Genomic DNA, 19,311 nt, shown 5'->3' with positions numbered 1-19,311 from the left:
TTTCTCTAGATTTCATTTTCTATGAGAATTCTCAGTTCCTTAAGTGTACTTAGTCACTCCTTGCTCTGCCCCAGTTACATACCTCTATTAGAGCAGTGCGTCTCACACTTTAATGTGCACTTGAATCATCCGGGATCTTGTTAAATGGAGATTCTGATTCAGTAAGTGTGTCGGGGGAGGGGAGGTCTGTGAGTCTGCATCTCTAATGAGCTTGTAGGTGCTTCTGGTCTTCAGACCACATTTTGAACAGGAGAATATTGAAGGGAGACAAGATGGAAAAGTAGAACTTGAGCTCACCTCCTCTCACAAAAACATCAAAATCATAACTAACTGCTGGACAACCACCGACAAGACTGAAATATATTTTTTTAAAATATCTACATCCAAAGACAAAGAAGATGCCATAACAAGATGGCAGAAGGGGTGTTTTCATTATATAATCAAAACCCATACCAACTGGGTGGGGGACACACAAACAAAAATAGTTATGTTGCAGAGGTTTTCCTGTGGGAATGAGAGTGCTGAGCGCCATGTCAGGCTCCCCTGTGTGGGAGTCTGGTATTAGGAGGAGGACTTCCCAGAGCATTTGGTTTTGATGGCCAGCAGGGCCTGAGTGTAGGAGCTCCTAGGACCGGGGAAACAAAGATTCCATTGTTGGAAGGTGCACCCAAGGCAAAGCCGTAACTCCACAGAAGCCTGGGCCAGACCTACCTAAAGGTCTTAGAGAGTCTCCTGGGGAGGCAGGGGTTGTCTGTGGCCCATTGTTGGGGCAAGGACACTGGTGGTAGAGTCCCCAAGGAATATTCCTCAGTGTGAACCCTCCTGGAGGTCACCATTTTGGCCCTGAGATCTGGCCCCATCCAACAGCCTACAGGCCAAAGTTCTGGGGCACCTTAAGCCAAACAACCAATAGGGTGGGAACACAGCCCCACCCATCGACAGATAGGCTGCCTAAAGTTGTCTTGAGCCAAAAGCTACCTCTGGACATGCCCTTTGACATGGCCCTGCCCTCCAGAGGGACAAGATCCAGTTCCAACCACCAGTGGGCAGGCAGGTACCAGCCCCTCCCACCAAAAAACCTACATAAGACCCTGAACCAACCCTACAACCCAAGATTACACACCAGAAGCAAGAAGAACCACAATCCTGCAGCCTGCAGAATGGAGCCCACATACACAGAAAATTAGACAAAATGAGACAGCAGAGAAATATATTCCAGATATATTCCTTCTTGTTCCAGAAGGAACAAGATTAAACCTCAGAAGAACTAAGTGAAATGGAGACAGGCAATCTACCTGAAAAATAAATCAGAAAAATAACACTAAAGATAATCCAAGATCTTGGAAAAAGAATTGAGGCAAAGACTGAGAAGATATAAGACATGTTTAACAAAGAGTTAGAAGATTTAAAGAACAAACAAACAAAGATAATACAATAACTGAAATGAAAATACACTAGAAAGAATCAGTATCAGAATAAATGATTCAGAAGAATGAATAAGTATGCTGGAAGACAGGTTGGTAGAAATCACTGCCATGGAACAAAATGAATAAAAAAGAATCAGAAACAATGAAGACAGTTTAAGAGAAACTCTGCGACAACATGAAACACACCAACATTTGCACTACAGGGGTCCAGAAGGAACAAACTATTAAAGCACTGCTTAAATTGTAATAATCTGTACACATACCAGTCATTTCCTCTTGTCGATGAGCTCCATGAAAACAAAGGTAAGGGGAGCATTGCAATAGATACCAACAGTGACCAGTTTGGAGTATAGTAAGTAAGTATCTTACTATACATTACCTGCTGTTCTCAAAACAACCCTGCAATGTGTGTTATCAAGGTCTCATTTTACAGATGAAGAAGCCAAGTCTCAGATACATTAATCAACCTGATGATGGCAGACAGAGTGCAATTCTGGGTCATCTCCAAAGTCTGTGATCTTTCCACAGCCTCCTTTTGTTCATTTCTGTATACACATAGTCTAATAGTGTACTTGATGCTACAGAAAATGCTCCAAAGATGTGTTTGGCTCTGTGAATATTTTATCTGTAGATTCTCCTTTGCTCATATCATGTCCCTTGTATGGAATGCCCTCCCTGCTTCTCTCTTAACTGATTGAGATCCACCTCACTTCTTGGCCTACTGCAAGCATTACTGTGCTTGCTTTCTCCTCTGAGTTCACAAATGCCAATTGTTTACACCATACAGTAAGTACTTAAATTACTAGTTATCTTATCAACAATGTGTTTTATTCATTGTGTAAATAGTTTTTGATAGGTATTAAGCCTCGAGCATTATCATAAGCACTTGTCACAGGTCATGAAACAAAACATACAATATTCCCTACTGCCCTAGGTCTTGGGAATCATTCTTCCAAGATGAAAACTCATTTGAGGACAAGGATCCAATCATTTCACTTTCCATATATCTCAGTGTTTTGTACATAGCAAGTGCACAATTAGTAATAGTCTAAGATTTAGATAACTTACCAGGCAAATATGTTCCTAATCTATAGGAGAGTCTTAAGCCCAAGGCCCTTTGTTTTTGTACAAGTGACCCTTGGAAGGTGGAAGGATGCTTTCACAATGTTTCTTATTTCCCACTGACAGTGTTTCAGGCCAGAGCAGAGGTATTAAAGTCTCCTACCCAGTACATGCATCAGCTGGAGAAACAGACTTCACTAAAATTAAATCATAGCAGTTTTCAGTAAAAAGAAATTATCTTTTCAGAAATATAGAAATTACAGGCAGAAGAGGCAACTTCATGAAAGGTCATCTCCACTGCTGAAGATGATCCCTTTCCTCTTTATACACTAAAACTCAAGACCAGAAACCTACTATTAAAAACTAGGAAAAATCACATGCTTATCATTTCATAAATGTTTTGAACAGATGTTTTTAATATTTAACTTAAACAGAGAAAACGTAACTTCCTGTATTATTCAGAATGTTCTGTATTCTACAATATTTCATAAGCATCATTTTTTAAAGTCTGTTCATTCACTGAAGGTATACAAAGTTTTTCTCTTTAAAGCTGTGGACTTCATAAAATCTCATTAGGCATGCTGTTCACATGTATTAATATATATTAGTATAGGATTTTTGCCTGAAGACGAGTGACTTAAATGAGAAAATAAGACTTGCTCTGTATCAGTTCTTCCTCATATTTAAAACTACCTATATTGTGAAAATTTGTTTACATGAATTCATTGTGCATGTGTCCTAAAATATTTAAAAACTAAAATAAAGAAAGCATGTGAATCTCAATTTGACTATTTTATTTAATATTAAGAGACTACGTGATGCCATTTACGGATGCAGACCACGGAAATTTAAGTGAGACAAGATTCTTGATCTTATTAATATATGAACATTAATAAGGAGAATACAACTTTATGTTAGATAAAACTTTTGTAAAATAGCTGTCATAATTCTTATTAAGAGAGAATGGTAGGAGAATAAAAATTTTAATATAAAAACCCAGTACATAGTAAATGTTCAATAAGTTGCTGTATTCCGATCATATTAACAATTATATATCCCTAATCACTTGGGTTTTTTAAACCACTAAAAGCAATTGAAGTACGATAAGTAATTACATTTAGTGTTTAGCTAAGCAAGTACACAGGCATGACTCTGAATCAGTAAAATTTTTCAATTTAAAACAAAGTTGATATAAATAGATATCTAAAAGAATTTATAAATAAATAGCTATACAAACATGAAAGAAACAAATAGCAGATGCCTTTGTCTTGTGTTTCAGGATTAATTCAAAGTTTCCTTTTTCAAAGAGGAAGACATCCCATTAATCAGATTTCTTTCCCCAAGTCCTTTTTTATAGGATTTGGCAGGAAAGGTCTTTGGCTAAAATATAGCTTAAGATTAGTGTTGTGTGACTGAGCTGTAGGCTGCGTCCTAGAAGAGCCTTAAACATGAGTAAAAATAGCTCTCAGGGTTGGGAAAAGAAGAGAAAGAATATAGTGATAATGAATCACAAACTCTTGGAGCTCTAGGGACCTTAAAGACCAGGCAAACCTAATCTCTTATTTTATAATGGGGAAATTGAGGCCCACAAACTCAAGGGACTTGTTCAAGGTCATATATTGGAATCTTGATGGAATGGCCCACATACAAATCATTCTTTGTGAGTAAAGATAAAAAAGAAAAATGTAGATCTTACTAGATATGAGATCTTTGTTAATGAGAAGGGCAGTTGTATCTGGGGTACTGAATTGGGGTCATATTTATGAGCAAGTGGAAAAGATAGGTAAAGATGTGGAACATTTCAGGCAATGAAAAAGGATGCTATGTGAAGAACATACTATCTCATATGAATGGCATATTTGACAATGGTTTTCTTGACTCAACTTTCTTTTAGGCTAAAATATGTATGCAGATAAGAATAATTTTATAGGTTCTAGCCCAAATAAATTATCAGAGTATTACTCTGAAAAACCACAAAGACTATTAATAGAAGGATATGCACTTGGATTTAGTCATTTTTCTCATATTGAAAGGAAAATTTTGACTTGAACTTGATTTTTCATAGCATGATAGTGTGAATGGGAACTTTTCAAATGTTTTTTAAGATGGCCAGCCCAATGAAGATGTTAATAATAAAAATGAAAATTTGTTATTTTTTTCAAATTACCATGCAAGAAATATCTAAGATGGTATTGAAATCACCTCTTAAATCTAGTCATGACGCTTTACTTATGAAAATTCTTCAGGCAAACTTCCTTCATTCCGTTAAAGTTTTTGTTATATGGAAAGCACAGAACCAACAAGATGAGTTTATAGATCATCTGGTCTAGCAGTTCTCAGATTTTGGGTGTATCAGAATTACCTGGAGGCTCTTATGATACAGATTTCATATAGCTCCATCCCACAGTTTCTAATTCAGGAGATCTGGAATGTAGGAATATTTATTTCTAACAAATTCACAGGTTGTGTTGACAATGTTGGTCCAAGAAACACATTTTGGGAACCACTAATTTAGTCCAGCCTGCTCATTTTACAACTTTCTTTTTTATTTAGGTAGACACATTCTAGTATTCTTGGAATTTATTTTTTTATACCCTTTCTCCACCTCTCTAACAACGAAGCAAGTTCTGTTTCTGGGGCTGTCACTATGGACTTGTGTGGTTTACAAAGACTGGGAGGTAGAAAACGTTGATCATCCTATTAAGCTGATATTAGGTAAATTCTCCTAAAATATTGAACCAGAGCAAGAAGGCCAAGTTATTCTTTTGCGCCTGGTATAGTTGTATCACACAAATGCTATCTTCATCATATTTAATATGAAAAGAAAAACACAAGAACATTTTGAATCCCATCTATATAATATCACATGGGGACTGGACTCTTCCAGAACTGTTGCAAAAGCAACATTTAGAGAATTCTTCAAGGACACTGGTGGACTCACTAAATCAGGGCACATGAGTGATATGTTATTATAGGAAAAATAGTATCATTTTCCTCACAGAGAGCTTATGTTATTGCTGGGAAAACACTCCAATATTGCAAAATCGTAAAGCTGAGCTAGAAAAGATCAAATCTGCAATGTAGCATTTCATAATGATGTGATTATTTCTGCAGGTATCAGCTAATTAGTGAGAAAAAAGAAAACTGAACAAAAAAATCTTGAAACAACTAAAGGTCTCAAAATTTGTTAGATTTAATGTGATAATACACCAATCAGGACATCAGCAAAATTTGAAGAAAATAGAAAGTGATGCTTTTAAATCCATCTTCCATGGTATGTGTACACACACACACATACACACAAACACACACACACACATTTACCCACATCCCCCTAGACAGACACACAGACACACAGACACATCTTTACTCAAAGCACTTTCTTTCTGGCTATGTAAGGCATCCGGTCCCATCACTTCATGAGAAATAGATGGGGAAACAGTGGAAACAGTGTCAGACTTTATTTTGGGGGGCTCCAAAATCACTGCAGATGGTGACTGCAGCCATGAAATTAAAAGACACTTACTCCTTGGAAGAAAAGACCAACATAGATAGCATATTCAAAAGTAGAGATATTACTTTGCCAACTAAGGTCTGTCTAGTCAAGGCTATGTATGGTTTTTCCAGTGGTCATGAATGGATGTGAGAGTTGGACTGTGAAGAAGGCTGAGTGCCGAAGAATTGATGCTTTTGAACTGTGGTGTTGGAGAAGACTCTTGAGAGTCCCTTGGACTGCAAGGAGATCCAACCAGTCCATTCTGAAAGAGATCAGCCCTGGGATTTCTTTGGAAGGAATGATGCTGAAGCTGAAACTCCAGTACTTTGGCCACCTCATGTGAAGAGTTGACTCATTGGAAAAGACCCTGATGCTGGGAGCGATTGTGGGCAGGAGGAGAAGGGGACGACTGATGATGAGATGGCTGGATGGCATCATTGACTCGATGGACGTGAGTCTGAGTGAACTCTGGGAGTTGGTGATGGACAGGGAGGCCTGGCATGCTGCGATTTATGGGGTCGCAAAGAGTCAGACATGACTGAGCGACTGAACTGAACTGAAGGCTCTAATTCCACATGGTCTCTACTATTAGGAATAAAGATAATGAAAAATGTATTTACCCCTGCCAGATATTATATGATATGTGTACTTATGTATTTTTAAAGAACTTTAGGGATGGGCACACACATCAGTTAACTTGTAAATTACAGACTTTGGGTGATTATGATGTGTCTAGGTCCATTAATTGTAATCAGTGTACCCCTCTGGTGAGGGCTGTTGGTAATGGGGGAGGTGATACCTGTGTGGGGACGGGGGCACACAGGAAATCTCTGTACTTTCTCTTAATTTGCTGTGAACCTAAAATGTCTCTAAGAAAATAGTCTTTAAAAAAATCAGGCAACTAATGGAGGCCTCAAGAAACCAAGCTTCAAGTATTTCAGAACATTTACTGTGAGAAATAGTACCAGAAAGAGAAGAATGGAATCAGAACTAGAGCTGGGAAATAAAGGCATAGATACATAAAAAGATACCTGGTAGACAGTAACTGGAGACTCAAAAGCTGATAAATCCTGCCAAGTGAAGACTGTCCTACTCTGGATGAACTTGATCTGTGCTGGCTCACCTTGATGGGCTGAATTTTCTTAGGCAGAGTGGAAGCTGGGGAGGAGGTGGGCAATCTGAGGAGGACTCGCTCAGCAAAGGTGAAAACGTAGAGAACATTCAGTGACTACACCGTGTGTCTATACATGTTGGTATCAAAGAGTTGGCTTCTGAGCATATGAGGCACCGTGTACCGTTGTGTTTGTTGAGCAAGACTATGCTGCTGCTAAGTCGCTTTAGTCGTGTCCGACTCTGTGCGACCCCATAGATGGCAGACCACCAGGCTCCCCCGTCCCTGGGATTCTCCAGGCAAGAACACTGGAGTGGGCTGCCATTTCCTTCTCCAATGCATGAAAGTGAAAAGTGAAAGTGAAGTTGCTCAGTTGTGTCCAACTCTTAGTGACCCTGTGGACTGCAGCCTACCAGGCTCCTCCGTCCATGGGATTTTCCAGGCAAGAGTACTGGAGTGGGGTGCCATTGCCTTCTCCAGACTATGGAGAACCTTAAATGTTGAGTGAAAGACTACAAGAATGCTAGGGAAGTGAATGTCAACAAAACCTACTAACAACATCAGAAAAGGAGATGTTGGAGTTATGGAGACAGCATTTTCCCAGTGACCTTAAAACCATAAACAATACCTTGCACTGAAGCCCTACCCCATTTGCTGTTACATCAATACAGCTTTCAGGGACTCAGCGTTAAAATATATGTAATCATCATCATAATCACATACCTTGCAGGCACTGAATTCCGGAAGCGAGACTGCTTTCACAACTCAGATAGCAGCCTCTCATACTGTACTCCGTAGATCAATTTTAGTTTCATGGGATTTAATTTTAAGAACCTTAGGTTTTCATCTTTCGCACTTCAACAACACTGAAAAAAAGGCTTCCAAGTTCTGATTTACAGAATTATTGTCACTGTCAATAAAAGGAATGTGCCTGACACACCAAACTCCAGTTTAATTACTTCTGTGATATCTCCTGCGGCTGAGAGGAAATGATATTTCTCTGACACTGTTCTGTTTTTAATTTAGTAAGATGGAGCACTTGTCCTGAATAGGACCTTGGAGAACAGATGTGCGATGGATGCCATGGAAGATGGACCCCACAGTTTCAGAACACAGATTTACTCTGAGGGTGTGCTGACTGCATGAATCCAGATCCTTCATTCTGGACTCCTTCATGGGCATTTGAGGGATCATCAAGGATTTGACATAGAAACACAGCTGGGATATTTATGCATCAAGTCATGACCGGATAAGTTTTGCAATCATATTCAAAGGCGTGCTTTTAGCCAGCACTATTCCCAATGTCAGTGTTGTCCTGAGCTGCTGGAATCCAGATGAGACCTTGAAAGGTTCCCAACAGGAGATGCCAAATATTAAAACACACCCTGCACCATTTGAGTGAAGAAACCCAGCAAAATGCATTCTTTACTTTCCGCTACATACTCCATCTGTTTCTCTCCCTAAAGGGTCATATGTTATACATTTATAAGAAGCATGTTCACACCTACGTAAACAGTTTCCACTGTCTCTGTCAAACACAGCCTCCTCCCTGTTCACGACCCATTTTTTTTTTAAACATCCTTCTACATCTCTCCACTCATCCTTTAATGAAACTTGTTTCATTCTGAAACCATTTCAAGTTAAGAAACACCTTTGTACCTTCCTATCTACCAAATCCTGGGGAGATTAAGCCTCAGGCTCTACAGGCCATTTTCTGAGAGATGTGAATCTAGATCATTAGGGTCATTAAAATCATATACTCCAAAATACCTAGAGCTAGAAACCACCTTTGTACTTTATGCTGCTGGAGAATGCTACCAGAGAAGTAACAATGTATAACAGCACCAAGCTACAGAGCAGACCATAACTTCTCCCCATAAAAGGTCCCTACACGTTTTAATTGCCACAGTAAATCTCATTAAAGAAACAGAATACTTTGTTCCGGGAAGGAAAAAGGATTGCTGGATTAGGTGCACTTTCTTCATGGTAATATTTTTTTCCCTACAACTAAAATTATTCGTTAAAGCAAGCACAGCATTATTTTTATCATGACCTACTCTGCACACTTCCTTGGAATCTTTCTTTCTCTTTCCTACAAATACAAGCAGGCTTTGGTCTTGACTACTAATCCTGTAAGCACTTTCCATGGTTTGGGCTTCATGCATTCTCTCATGTCATCCTTGTGAATCATTCAAAGATCTTAAAAGACCACGCTGCTAACCTCTGACTTCATTTTTTTTTCCTCCCTTCCACTTTAACACCACATAAAGAGAAACCTTAGATGTAATCAACATCATCAAACACTTGGTACCTATGCAGTGATCAACACAATTCTGAATTTTTGCTCCTCCTTTCCCATAATATACATTGTGACTCTGATTCAAAGAAAATAAGCTTGGGAAGTATTTTGCCTGACTTTATTATCAAGTATTAAATTATTATTTTTGAGAAACCCAGGCTGTCACGGAAACATCACAGAAAATTCCCATCTCTATTTCATAATCAGTATCTTTTTATAACAGAACTGAAAGTTAATGACAGTAGGCTTTAAACAGCTATGATTTTTTAACTCGTCTTTAGAAGCAGAAGTGAAAAGTTAAGGAGAAGAGCATGTTTCATGCAACACAATGCTTAACATTATATGTAAGAATCAAGAGTCTGATGAGGTTGGAAAAAAAATTACAATGTTAAGTATCAGTCATTACCAACTTCTCTGGGGAATTTTGCATCTGGGGAATTTCAGAATCTATCCCTTTCTGGGGAGCATTGTAGGTGCAAGTAAGAATATGAGCTTGAAGTTAGACAAACTTACATTCAAACTTTCTCTGTGAAAATTACTAGCCATTTTAGCATGAAGAAGATATTTAAACCGCCAAAGCCTCGATAGCCTCACTTATAAAGTGAAAATAATGTCCTGTGAATACTGAAAAGACAGGTTTATAATATATAAATCATATGCATATGCTACTTATTATATGATTCACATTAAAATATGTTGGTGTGATCCACATAAAAATATTTTGTAGTTCTTCTTATGCACTTAGATATATTCATAAGAACAAACTACATAAACAACTTATGCCTGATCCAACCACTTCCTTCCAAATTCAATGAAAATTTTATTCATTTTTTAAATCAAATATCTACTTCACAATTTCAGTTCAGTTCAGTCACTCAGTTGTGTCTGACTCTTTGCAAACCCATGGACTATAGCATGCCAGGCCTCCCTGTCTATCACTAACTCCCAGAGTTTACTCAGACTCATGTCCATTGAGTCAGTGATCCATATCCAACCATATTCAACCATATCATGCAACCATATCATCCCCTTCTCCTCCTGCCTTCAATCTTTCCCAGCATCAGGGTCTTTTCCAGTGACTCAACTTATTCTTTTTAATCTTATACTCCTTTCAAAAGTTACCTACAATAATCAGATTCCATAAAGTTGGAAAATTATCTAACATTTTACTCTCTTCACAGACTTTCTTGGTGAGTAAACAAGTATTAAACTGTTCATTGCTTATAATTATTCGGTATCTACAGGTTTATGAGAATTTGCCATGACAAATCTTTGGTTTGTTCACAAGGGTTTTTAGTGCATCAATTCTAAGGAAGCAAAATCCAAAGTAAAACCCAAAGAAATTAAGTTTGAAATGAGCACCTCAGATTCAAGCAGTCTCCCACCCGAGCCTAGACTCTGCACCCACTGTGTTGCTCTACTGAACAGCAAAGTCAGAAGCCTGAGCAAAATGCACTCACACAAAAAGAAAATTATTCAGACAAAGACTAGGGTCACAGAATTCTCTGGAATAGCACCGAGTGAGAACCCAAATCACATAAACCCTTAAGGACAGTTAACAAAGGTGACTGGTGAAAACTTCCGTCCATGGAGCGGAGATCCAGTGGGTTCTGGTGGGACATGACAGCTTTACCACATCAAAGGCCACCTTCACATTTATAGAAGGCCTGTAATGGAGAGCATCCATGTAGGAGCCAAATCAAGGTCCACAAAGTCAGATTTTTAAGCAAGCCAGAAAATTTAGAGAGTACTAGCAGAGGTAACAGGCCTCCCGGATAGTTCAGTTGGTAAATAATTCGCCTGCAATGAGGGAGACCTGGCTTTGATCCCTGCATTAGGAAGATCCCCTAGAGAAGGGAAAGGCTACTCACTCTAGTATTCTGGCCTGGAGAATTCCATGGACTCATGGGGTTGCAAAGAGTCAGACACAACTGAGCGACTTTTACTTTCATTTCACTTTCAGCCAAGGTAAAAAAACAAAGAAACAAACCAAACAACAACAATAACAATTAGACCTTCTTTTTTGACTTCTGGGGCCAAATTGGCACCAGTTATGCAGAGCAAAAAGGCTTCTTAGAATCATGGATCATTCAGCTGCTGAAAAATATAGGGAATCAATCTGGGTAATTTAAATACAGAAATATTCTACACTCTACTGTTTGGGGCTTTTCTTCCCACTTAAATTTTCTTATATAGATACAACTTAAAGCTGTCATTTGATCACCCAATTGCAATATGAAGAGAGACTAATGCTTCTTTTTATGCATTTACTTTTATGATGTCTATTACCAACCAGAAGAACAAAGATAAATTTATATAAAGTAGCAGAAGATAGCACTTCTACTATACAATACATTTCTCTATCATACATTTTGCTTCCTGTTCTGTCTTTTATTGCATTTTCTGACTCAGTATGAACAATATTTTAATCCTTTATGGTTTAACCTAATACAGGTCTGGCCCTAGATAGTTTTTCTAAAGCATTATCAGTAAATATTACTTATGAATTGCTTTCAACAAGTTCAGGGCTGCCATTTATTATAGAAATGCTTGAATGATTCAAGGTTAATAAGATTCATCATACTCACAATGAGGATCTGGTTGTGGACACAGCTAATTGCTAAATTTTATTCAGCCATAAATGACATCAGTAGCAAATCAGCTCACAGCTGAATACTACTGGCAGCTTTACATGGGAGAGAAATAATGTCACTTTGATTCAAGTTATTTTTATAGATGTTATGATTCATTTACAGTAATTCTGATATTGATGCTCAGATGCTGGGTATTAGATTTTCTTTTCAAAGAACAAAAGAAGGTGAGAAACAAATCTGAAGATATTTTAAAATATCATGGTAACAAGTCACAGTCAAATGTTTTCCATTCTTATCTTTCAATGAACAATTCTAATTCTCATACAATACATACGACAAATTACTATCAGAAAGATTTTCTTTTGGCAAAGTTTAGAATTCTGAAAATAGTCTTTTAATGGCAGTGCTCACACCCTCCTAGCACCAAAATAATAGCACTATGATGTATTAATCCCTCATGGTAACAGGCACTACTGAAGCTGAACTGTAATTTGGCACACAACATTTCTACACTAATGTAATGTGACAGTGTTATTATGTTCGCTATTTTCCGTGTGATCATAGCCATATTCATCTTCCCCAATCTGACATTAAATTAGCTAGTGTGGTTACGTTCTATTCTGAACCACAGGGAAGATACAGAAAAGGATTATTGTAGCACGGTGGTCTGATGATGGTGTGGATGCGCACACAAGCATGAATAGGTGATATGCAGATTTAATGCAGTGAATGTAAACTCTCAACACACATCTGGCATGCAGCATGCACTCAGAAAGCAGTTATATCCAAGAGAAAGTTCACAAACACACGCGATAAGTGCAAAAAACAGTTGCTCTAAGATTTCAGGACAGGGAAAGCAGACCCAGCTCAGAGGACCTGGAAGTTTTCATGAGATGAAACAGTTTAGGCAAAGATTAAAACATGAAATTACATTTCTTCAAGCAGATATAGTGAAAGGAATGCATTTTAGGTGGAATGGGTACATTCTCTAGGAGGAGAAATTAGCATAAGCAATGGTGAAGAAATGGGAAAAGTGTAATGTTGCTCAAAACTGTGGGTTAACTGGCAGTTAACATGCCATATGGACAAGGCCTTTTGCAATAGATAAGAATAAAAAATGAAACCTAGGGTCAGACCATGGAGGTTCATGAACTCCAAACTGATGAATTTGGAGAGTACTGTCAGCCACTGAGGACATACTAGAAAGCCTTATGAAAAATTCATGCATCTAGTCAACATTGATTTAGTGAGTTACTACTATCACCAGTACATGTAACACGCAACATGCACATAGGTGCAAAACATTGGGCTGATCACACCTCCCACCCAAAAAAAAGAATTACTGTTCCTGGGAGATAAGACCAAATATAAGTAACTATAAGGTAGAAAGTGATGGCTGATAAAATAGCATAAACAAAGTTCTATAGAGGTCAAAGGGGGGAAAGCATTTTCTCTGTTAGGAGAGTCAGGAAGAACTGGCGATATTTAAACTAGGGAGAACAGGAAGAAAGAACAAGACTGTAAGGAGGCATAGAATGGACTAGATGAGGAAGGGATTAAAAGGGGGAAACTCAGCCAGGATATTGCTACAATGAGCCAGAAAAATTATATTGGGGACCTAAAATATGGTATAGATATGGAAGAATCAAGGAGTTACATGCGGTACCCTACACACATGGACAAACACATACACCCTCAGAGCAATTACTTTTGTCAATTGAGTAGGTTATTTAGATGGCAACTTTCCAGGAAAGATAGGGTTTCACAAACACTTTTCTTTAAAAATAGCCTTTGGCACCACTTAGCCTAAGTACTACTTTTTTTGAAAGATTCCTTTAACTTCATTAATTAGTATGATTTATCCAAGATTACACTTACAAGGGGAAAAAGTATTCCCATCATCCCATTGTTAATTATGTCTCCAGGCTAACATAAATAAATTTTTCTAGTTATTCTAACTCTACGAAACTTATCAGAGAGATGACATTTAGAAGGTCTGTGGGGGATTGGAGTAGGGGAATCTCATTTGCAATGTGCTATGTTCTTTCTCTTTCCTTAAAAAATAGTTTTGTTTCTATTTTCTATTCTTTTTCTTTTAAATTTATTTGTTTTCCATGTAGTTGACAGCTACAGTCACAGAAATTAAGGATAAATATCTAAACTGGAGAAGAAAATTTCATTAAGAAAAAAAATGTCATATTTTGCTTTATTTAAAAGTTAAAAGTCATCCTCTATACAGAAAAGGAGCTTGTTAAAATGGAATCACACTTGGCTTATGTGTACAACTTAAAGAAAAGCACTGAGATATAGAGATAAGGTTTATTTTGATCAGTTTAAAGAGTGAAGAAACTGCGACATACCACATTTATTGCTTGTTAATTGCATATCTTCAAGGTAACTGTCACTATTGTACAATTGTGACAACTTCTACAAATTGATATGAAAATGAGATTTGCTTTTAAATATTGATCTGTGCCTACATAGCCTCACCACCAAAACACCAATGTATAAACCAGGAAAACTACTTCACATTCCCAGAAAACCCACAAAGAGGTAATGATTTAATCAAAATGCATGTATTCTGAGAGCCCTCCAAAGTAATTTTAATGCTGATGTGTGCAAAAGGCATATCAGGAGACCTATTTATTGAATGACAGTTACCTTATTTACAAGAAAATAACAAATGGCCTTATCATTGTCATCACCACTACTATCACCCAAGAGCAGCATTCAAATAATTTTCTGTAAAAAATGATCTGAAGACAGCAAGATACTTAAGGAAGGATCTTGATATTCCTTTAGGAAATGTCTAGCAAATACATTGGAGACAGAAACAACAACCCACTTCAGTATTCTTGCCTGGGAAATGCCATGGACAGAGAAGCCTGGCAGACTACAGTTCATGGTGCTGCAAAGAGTCAGACATGGCTGAGCGACTAACAGCAGCAGCAACTAGCAGATAAACAGGGAAAATGAAATTCTTTATACTTAACTCATATAAGAGGATATACAATCTGACACAACCAAGAGACAACCATGGTGTAAAACATGGAAACTAAGCACAAAATTTGGCAGATAAATTCTTTGGCAAAATGCAAAATGGTTCCATGCAAAAAAAAGGAAAAAAAGCACTCAGCTACACATGTCAGGATCATATTTAGTGTTTTAAAACTGTCATAATGAAATCATAGCAAATTATCAGTCTTCTGTTTGTCCTTGAAAGTAAGCTGGTTTCATTTTCTCTGGGGCAGGAGCAACTGCAAGAAGTTACTGTTCTATCTATATCTAAACATGTGTTTATTAAAAGGATATATAGATTCTTTGATTTGCTTTGCTCTAGATACATATAAGTAATTATTGAGTCTTTACATAAGGCTATTTATATAACTCCAAGTGTGGCTTAATGTTTGTAGGAGTGATGTGATTTTTAGAAATACAGTATTTGCAAATGTGTAATGGTTAGTATATATGCTTGTGGCTTCAAGGTTCTTGTCATTCTTGTAATTGAAGGAGTCACTGGTAGGATGAAGACCAAATAGTTCTGTTGTGGTGTGATCTTTACATGCCTCCTCCAAGCATTGTTTACTTTGCATTAGTTGGTTGTTCTTCCTATATTCACTGTCAGATAGGAGACGTAAAAATGGCTAGGAAATTGTGCTATACTGCTAGGTTACAACAACTCAGTTCAATAACATATTTTAGTTTGACTCCATCTTCAACACATACACATATCTACTGACATGAACAGTCTCAAATATATAAAGGTCAAAATGAACAAACTCTAGTCTTTCTTTAAATCCATACTCAAGCTCAGCTTTAACTTGGAAGCCCAAACCTTCAGTCATCTCACTTGCTCTCCCATCATCCCATCCTAGAGCTTTTCTAAAATGTAGTAGCATTTACAATATAAGTATGGAACTCTATTTTACAACAGAAGGCTTTGTCAGATATATTTTCTCAATAGAGCAGAATGCCATGATTTGTAGGAAACCCTTTCATCATATTGATGAAGTACTGTAAAGCAGTACCTATTGGAAAGTTAAGAAGCAGAACTTCATCCCATATGCCAGTTAGTTTGGTCTCAAAATTCAGACTGCTATCACATAAATTAGGTTTTCACAGATATTCCATAATATATTGTGAATGCTGTGTTTCTTTACCATGCTTATATTGTGAGACTGAAGGGGAAAAAACACAAACACAAGTGGCCAAATTATAAGGGAGAATAGTTGAAGGACAAAGTTTAAACATACTGTCTGTTAACTTAAAAGATAGTGTGGGCTTGAAAAGATGCAGAGAGAGAGAAAAATAAAATTCCAGCTCTCAAGATATAATCTTATGAAATTAAATATTATTTAATAGAAAGCAACATGAAGGCTCTTTCAAGAATTAGGGAAGAAGTGTCATATGAAACAAAGGAAAAAATTATTTTCAACAAGGTATCCACTAGCAGTTCAAAAAATTCCAACAAAGAGTCAAAGACCAAACAATCAACCATTATCACAGATTTTGGCGAATGGCATCTTTGATCAATACTTTAGTATTTTAAAACTGTCCTTTCTGTAGGATCAAATGCTTCTCCTGGTTATAACCATTTACTTATTCATAAATAATATAAAGACTCTTAGCTTGAGACTGGGGTATCAAATAGTATCTGGAAGCAAAGACAAGCATCAGTACACACGCAGGTACTTACGGTCATTGCAGAGCGGTCCGCTGAAGGAAGTCATGCTACAGTCACAGCTGAAGCCATCCCACTGCTGCAAGCACACACCTTGGTTGGAACACGAGTCTTCCTGGCAGGTTGTGCTAGGCCCTGAAAAACAATCCAAAAGAAACTTGGGTTCTTTAAAAAAATCAAAAAATGTGTTACACATGAGCAAGGTCACACACAGTAGTTGCCAACACCTCAAATTACACGACCAAACTAGTCTGGAAAGTTCTAGTTCACACACCTGAATTAGGAACAGAGAAGCTGTCATATGAAGGTTTTCTGGAATTTCAAATATAGGACAAAATACGTTATAATAGTAAACTAAACCAACAAATAGTAAAAGCAAGCACATAGCTTCCGGTATGATCATGGTAGCAGGTAATCTCATTCCATCTTCAATAACTCTCTCTCACTGTTTGGATTTTAGAAAAATGCATGGATCTCCTTAACTTCTGACCAATGGGGAGAGACACCATGAGAGATGGAGATTACAACTTTTATGAAACTGAGATAAAGATTGGCAAAAAAAAAAAAAACTGAAGAGAGTTGTACAAAAATGTCCTGCAAGTTACTAGAAGTTTTCCTGCAGAAACTATGAATAAAGTTATGACTGTTGGTGTTTTGGATAGGTATGTTGGCAAGTATCAGTTCACATGCTTTAACAATTTCATGCAATCAAACATAAAATTAAAAACTGTGTAAATGACATGCCCCCATTTAACATACAAGAAAAAGAATGCTAGTCTATTTCTAAAGAATCATAACTAGAACACTGAAAAACAAAGAACTAAAAAGAATGATCAAAGCACTAAATGTAATCACTCTACAAACATATTCAAGACTGAAAGCCTTTATGCAAACTATGCTACAAAAGAAAATTTCTTACACAGCATTCAAGAAGGGAAAAAATTAAATCTATATCCAAATAATGGTTACTGCAAAAATATAAGATATGTTATTTTGAGGTTTCCACTGTGTATTATGGGGTTTCAGTCTTGTTTTATACACACAGGGCTATCTACCTTGCAAGTCAGCTTTCATCAATGCAACTTTGTCAGCAAAATTAAAAAAAAAAGCAAAATATATTAAATGTTAGTAAGCAATACTGAAATGGGCAAACACAGAAGATTCAAAAAAGCATGCTGCTGTAAAGGGGGAGAGAAATGCTATGTAGAGCAAACAAATTAATAATTAACAGCCATAAATCTTAAGAGAAGCCAAAAATGAGAAAGTGATAATTGATTAGAATTTCACTACATATGTATTCATAAAATGGTTAATTGAGCCAATGACATGTAATGAAGGAAAATTAAGAGGGCTTTTGCATGTTTTCCTCTCTTGGATAGATATGAATGCATTGCCAAAATGACCGCACTGCTTAGCTGAAGCATGCAGCCCCACTTATCATGTGTAGATACAATGTATACGATAGTCATTATCAGACCCTTTCTATTTTTTCCCCCCTCTGGGTCTTTTCTCTTGCTATTGCAGTTAAAGTTTAAAACTGTAATGACAGCCGTTCTCTGCCAACCCTTGGACCTTACAGTGACACCAAACTATCCAAATGTAGACAACATCATTTAGAGTAAATGAAAGAAAAAGTAAAGAATGGAAGAAGCAAATTGCAATATAATTCCCCATCAAGAAAATTCCTTTACAAGATTGCAAGGTGGAGTATTTGTCTTTGCTTTTGCCAGACTAGGTACTGATTGCTTACAGGTCTCAGAGTTACATCTATATTTTCCCTACCTTTATAACTGTCTTCAACTCTCACAAACTGCCCTGTGAATATTTATTACAGAAGAACCTCACTAATAAGGGTTATCTTAGAGATGGGTGGAAAGGGAACAACATCTATCTCAATACCTTTAGAGTATAAACTGAAGATATTTTCTAACAAACACAATTTTAGGTTTTATGAAAACACAAAAATAGATACCAGACTAATTAGATGCTATTAACACTGATAGCCTTTGAGGTAACTGCTCTGGTGAATACCTGAGAGTTATATGTAATTAGATTTTGTACAAACTGATGTTTTTATAAATGCCAATTTTAAACATCCTCCTTACAAATATATTTTTATCAGAAATTCTGAGTCACGGTATTCTTCATAAAATATATTGAATGTAGCCTAAACTATATGAATATTCACAAATTTAGAAATCATAGTATTGTAACTACTAATTGTATCATAATCATAATCAGTATAGTAATAATAACAAAATAATTGTTGCTTTTAATAATAATAATAGTTAGTTTTTCTCATTTATGATATCAAAGAACCAAGGATCACTAAATTGCTCAGTTTTTGTTGTTTTTTCCAGTCTGTGAGAGGTAAGATCTTTATTTCATGGTACTAAAGGCTGAAAATAATTAACAGTTGTTAAAAAAAAAAAAATCTTAAAGCAGTATTCCTTAGTGCAGTCCTTCCTGAGCACAAGCCCAGCTTGGGTCAGGGGCTGTGTTATCAATAATACTATTCCCCTGACTTGCTCAGCAGAAGGAAAGTGCAGGAACAAGAACTGACGAAGAGCCATGCTTTTGCTTTTATCTTTTAGTTTTTGTAAAAATTATCAGAAATAGAATTGCAAAATAATGCTAAACT

At 36.9% G+C, this 19,311-nt stretch overlaps 1 protein-coding gene across 17 annotated transcripts in view; it reads right to left on the bottom strand.

Moving 5' to 3' along the window:
• Positions 1-19,311, bottom strand: part of NRXN1 (neurexin 1) — a 1,215,464-nt gene that overhangs the window by 567,195 nt on the left and 628,958 nt on the right. For all 17 annotated transcript variants that reach the window (XM_068971240.1, XM_068971223.1, XM_068971278.1 and 14 more), the window contains one exon: positions 16,686-16,805. In XM_068971240.1, the coding sequence (XP_068827341.1) occupies positions 16,686-16,805 (120 nt within the window). The remainder of the gene's footprint in view (positions 1-16,685; positions 16,806-19,311) is intronic.

This window comes from Capricornis sumatraensis, chromosome 1 (genome assembly GCF_032405125.1).
Source record: "Capricornis sumatraensis isolate serow.1 chromosome 1, serow.2, whole genome shotgun sequence".
NCBI lineage: Eukaryota > Metazoa > Chordata > Mammalia > Artiodactyla > Bovidae > Capricornis > Capricornis sumatraensis.
This window is presented reverse-complemented; position numbering and strand designations above follow the sequence as displayed.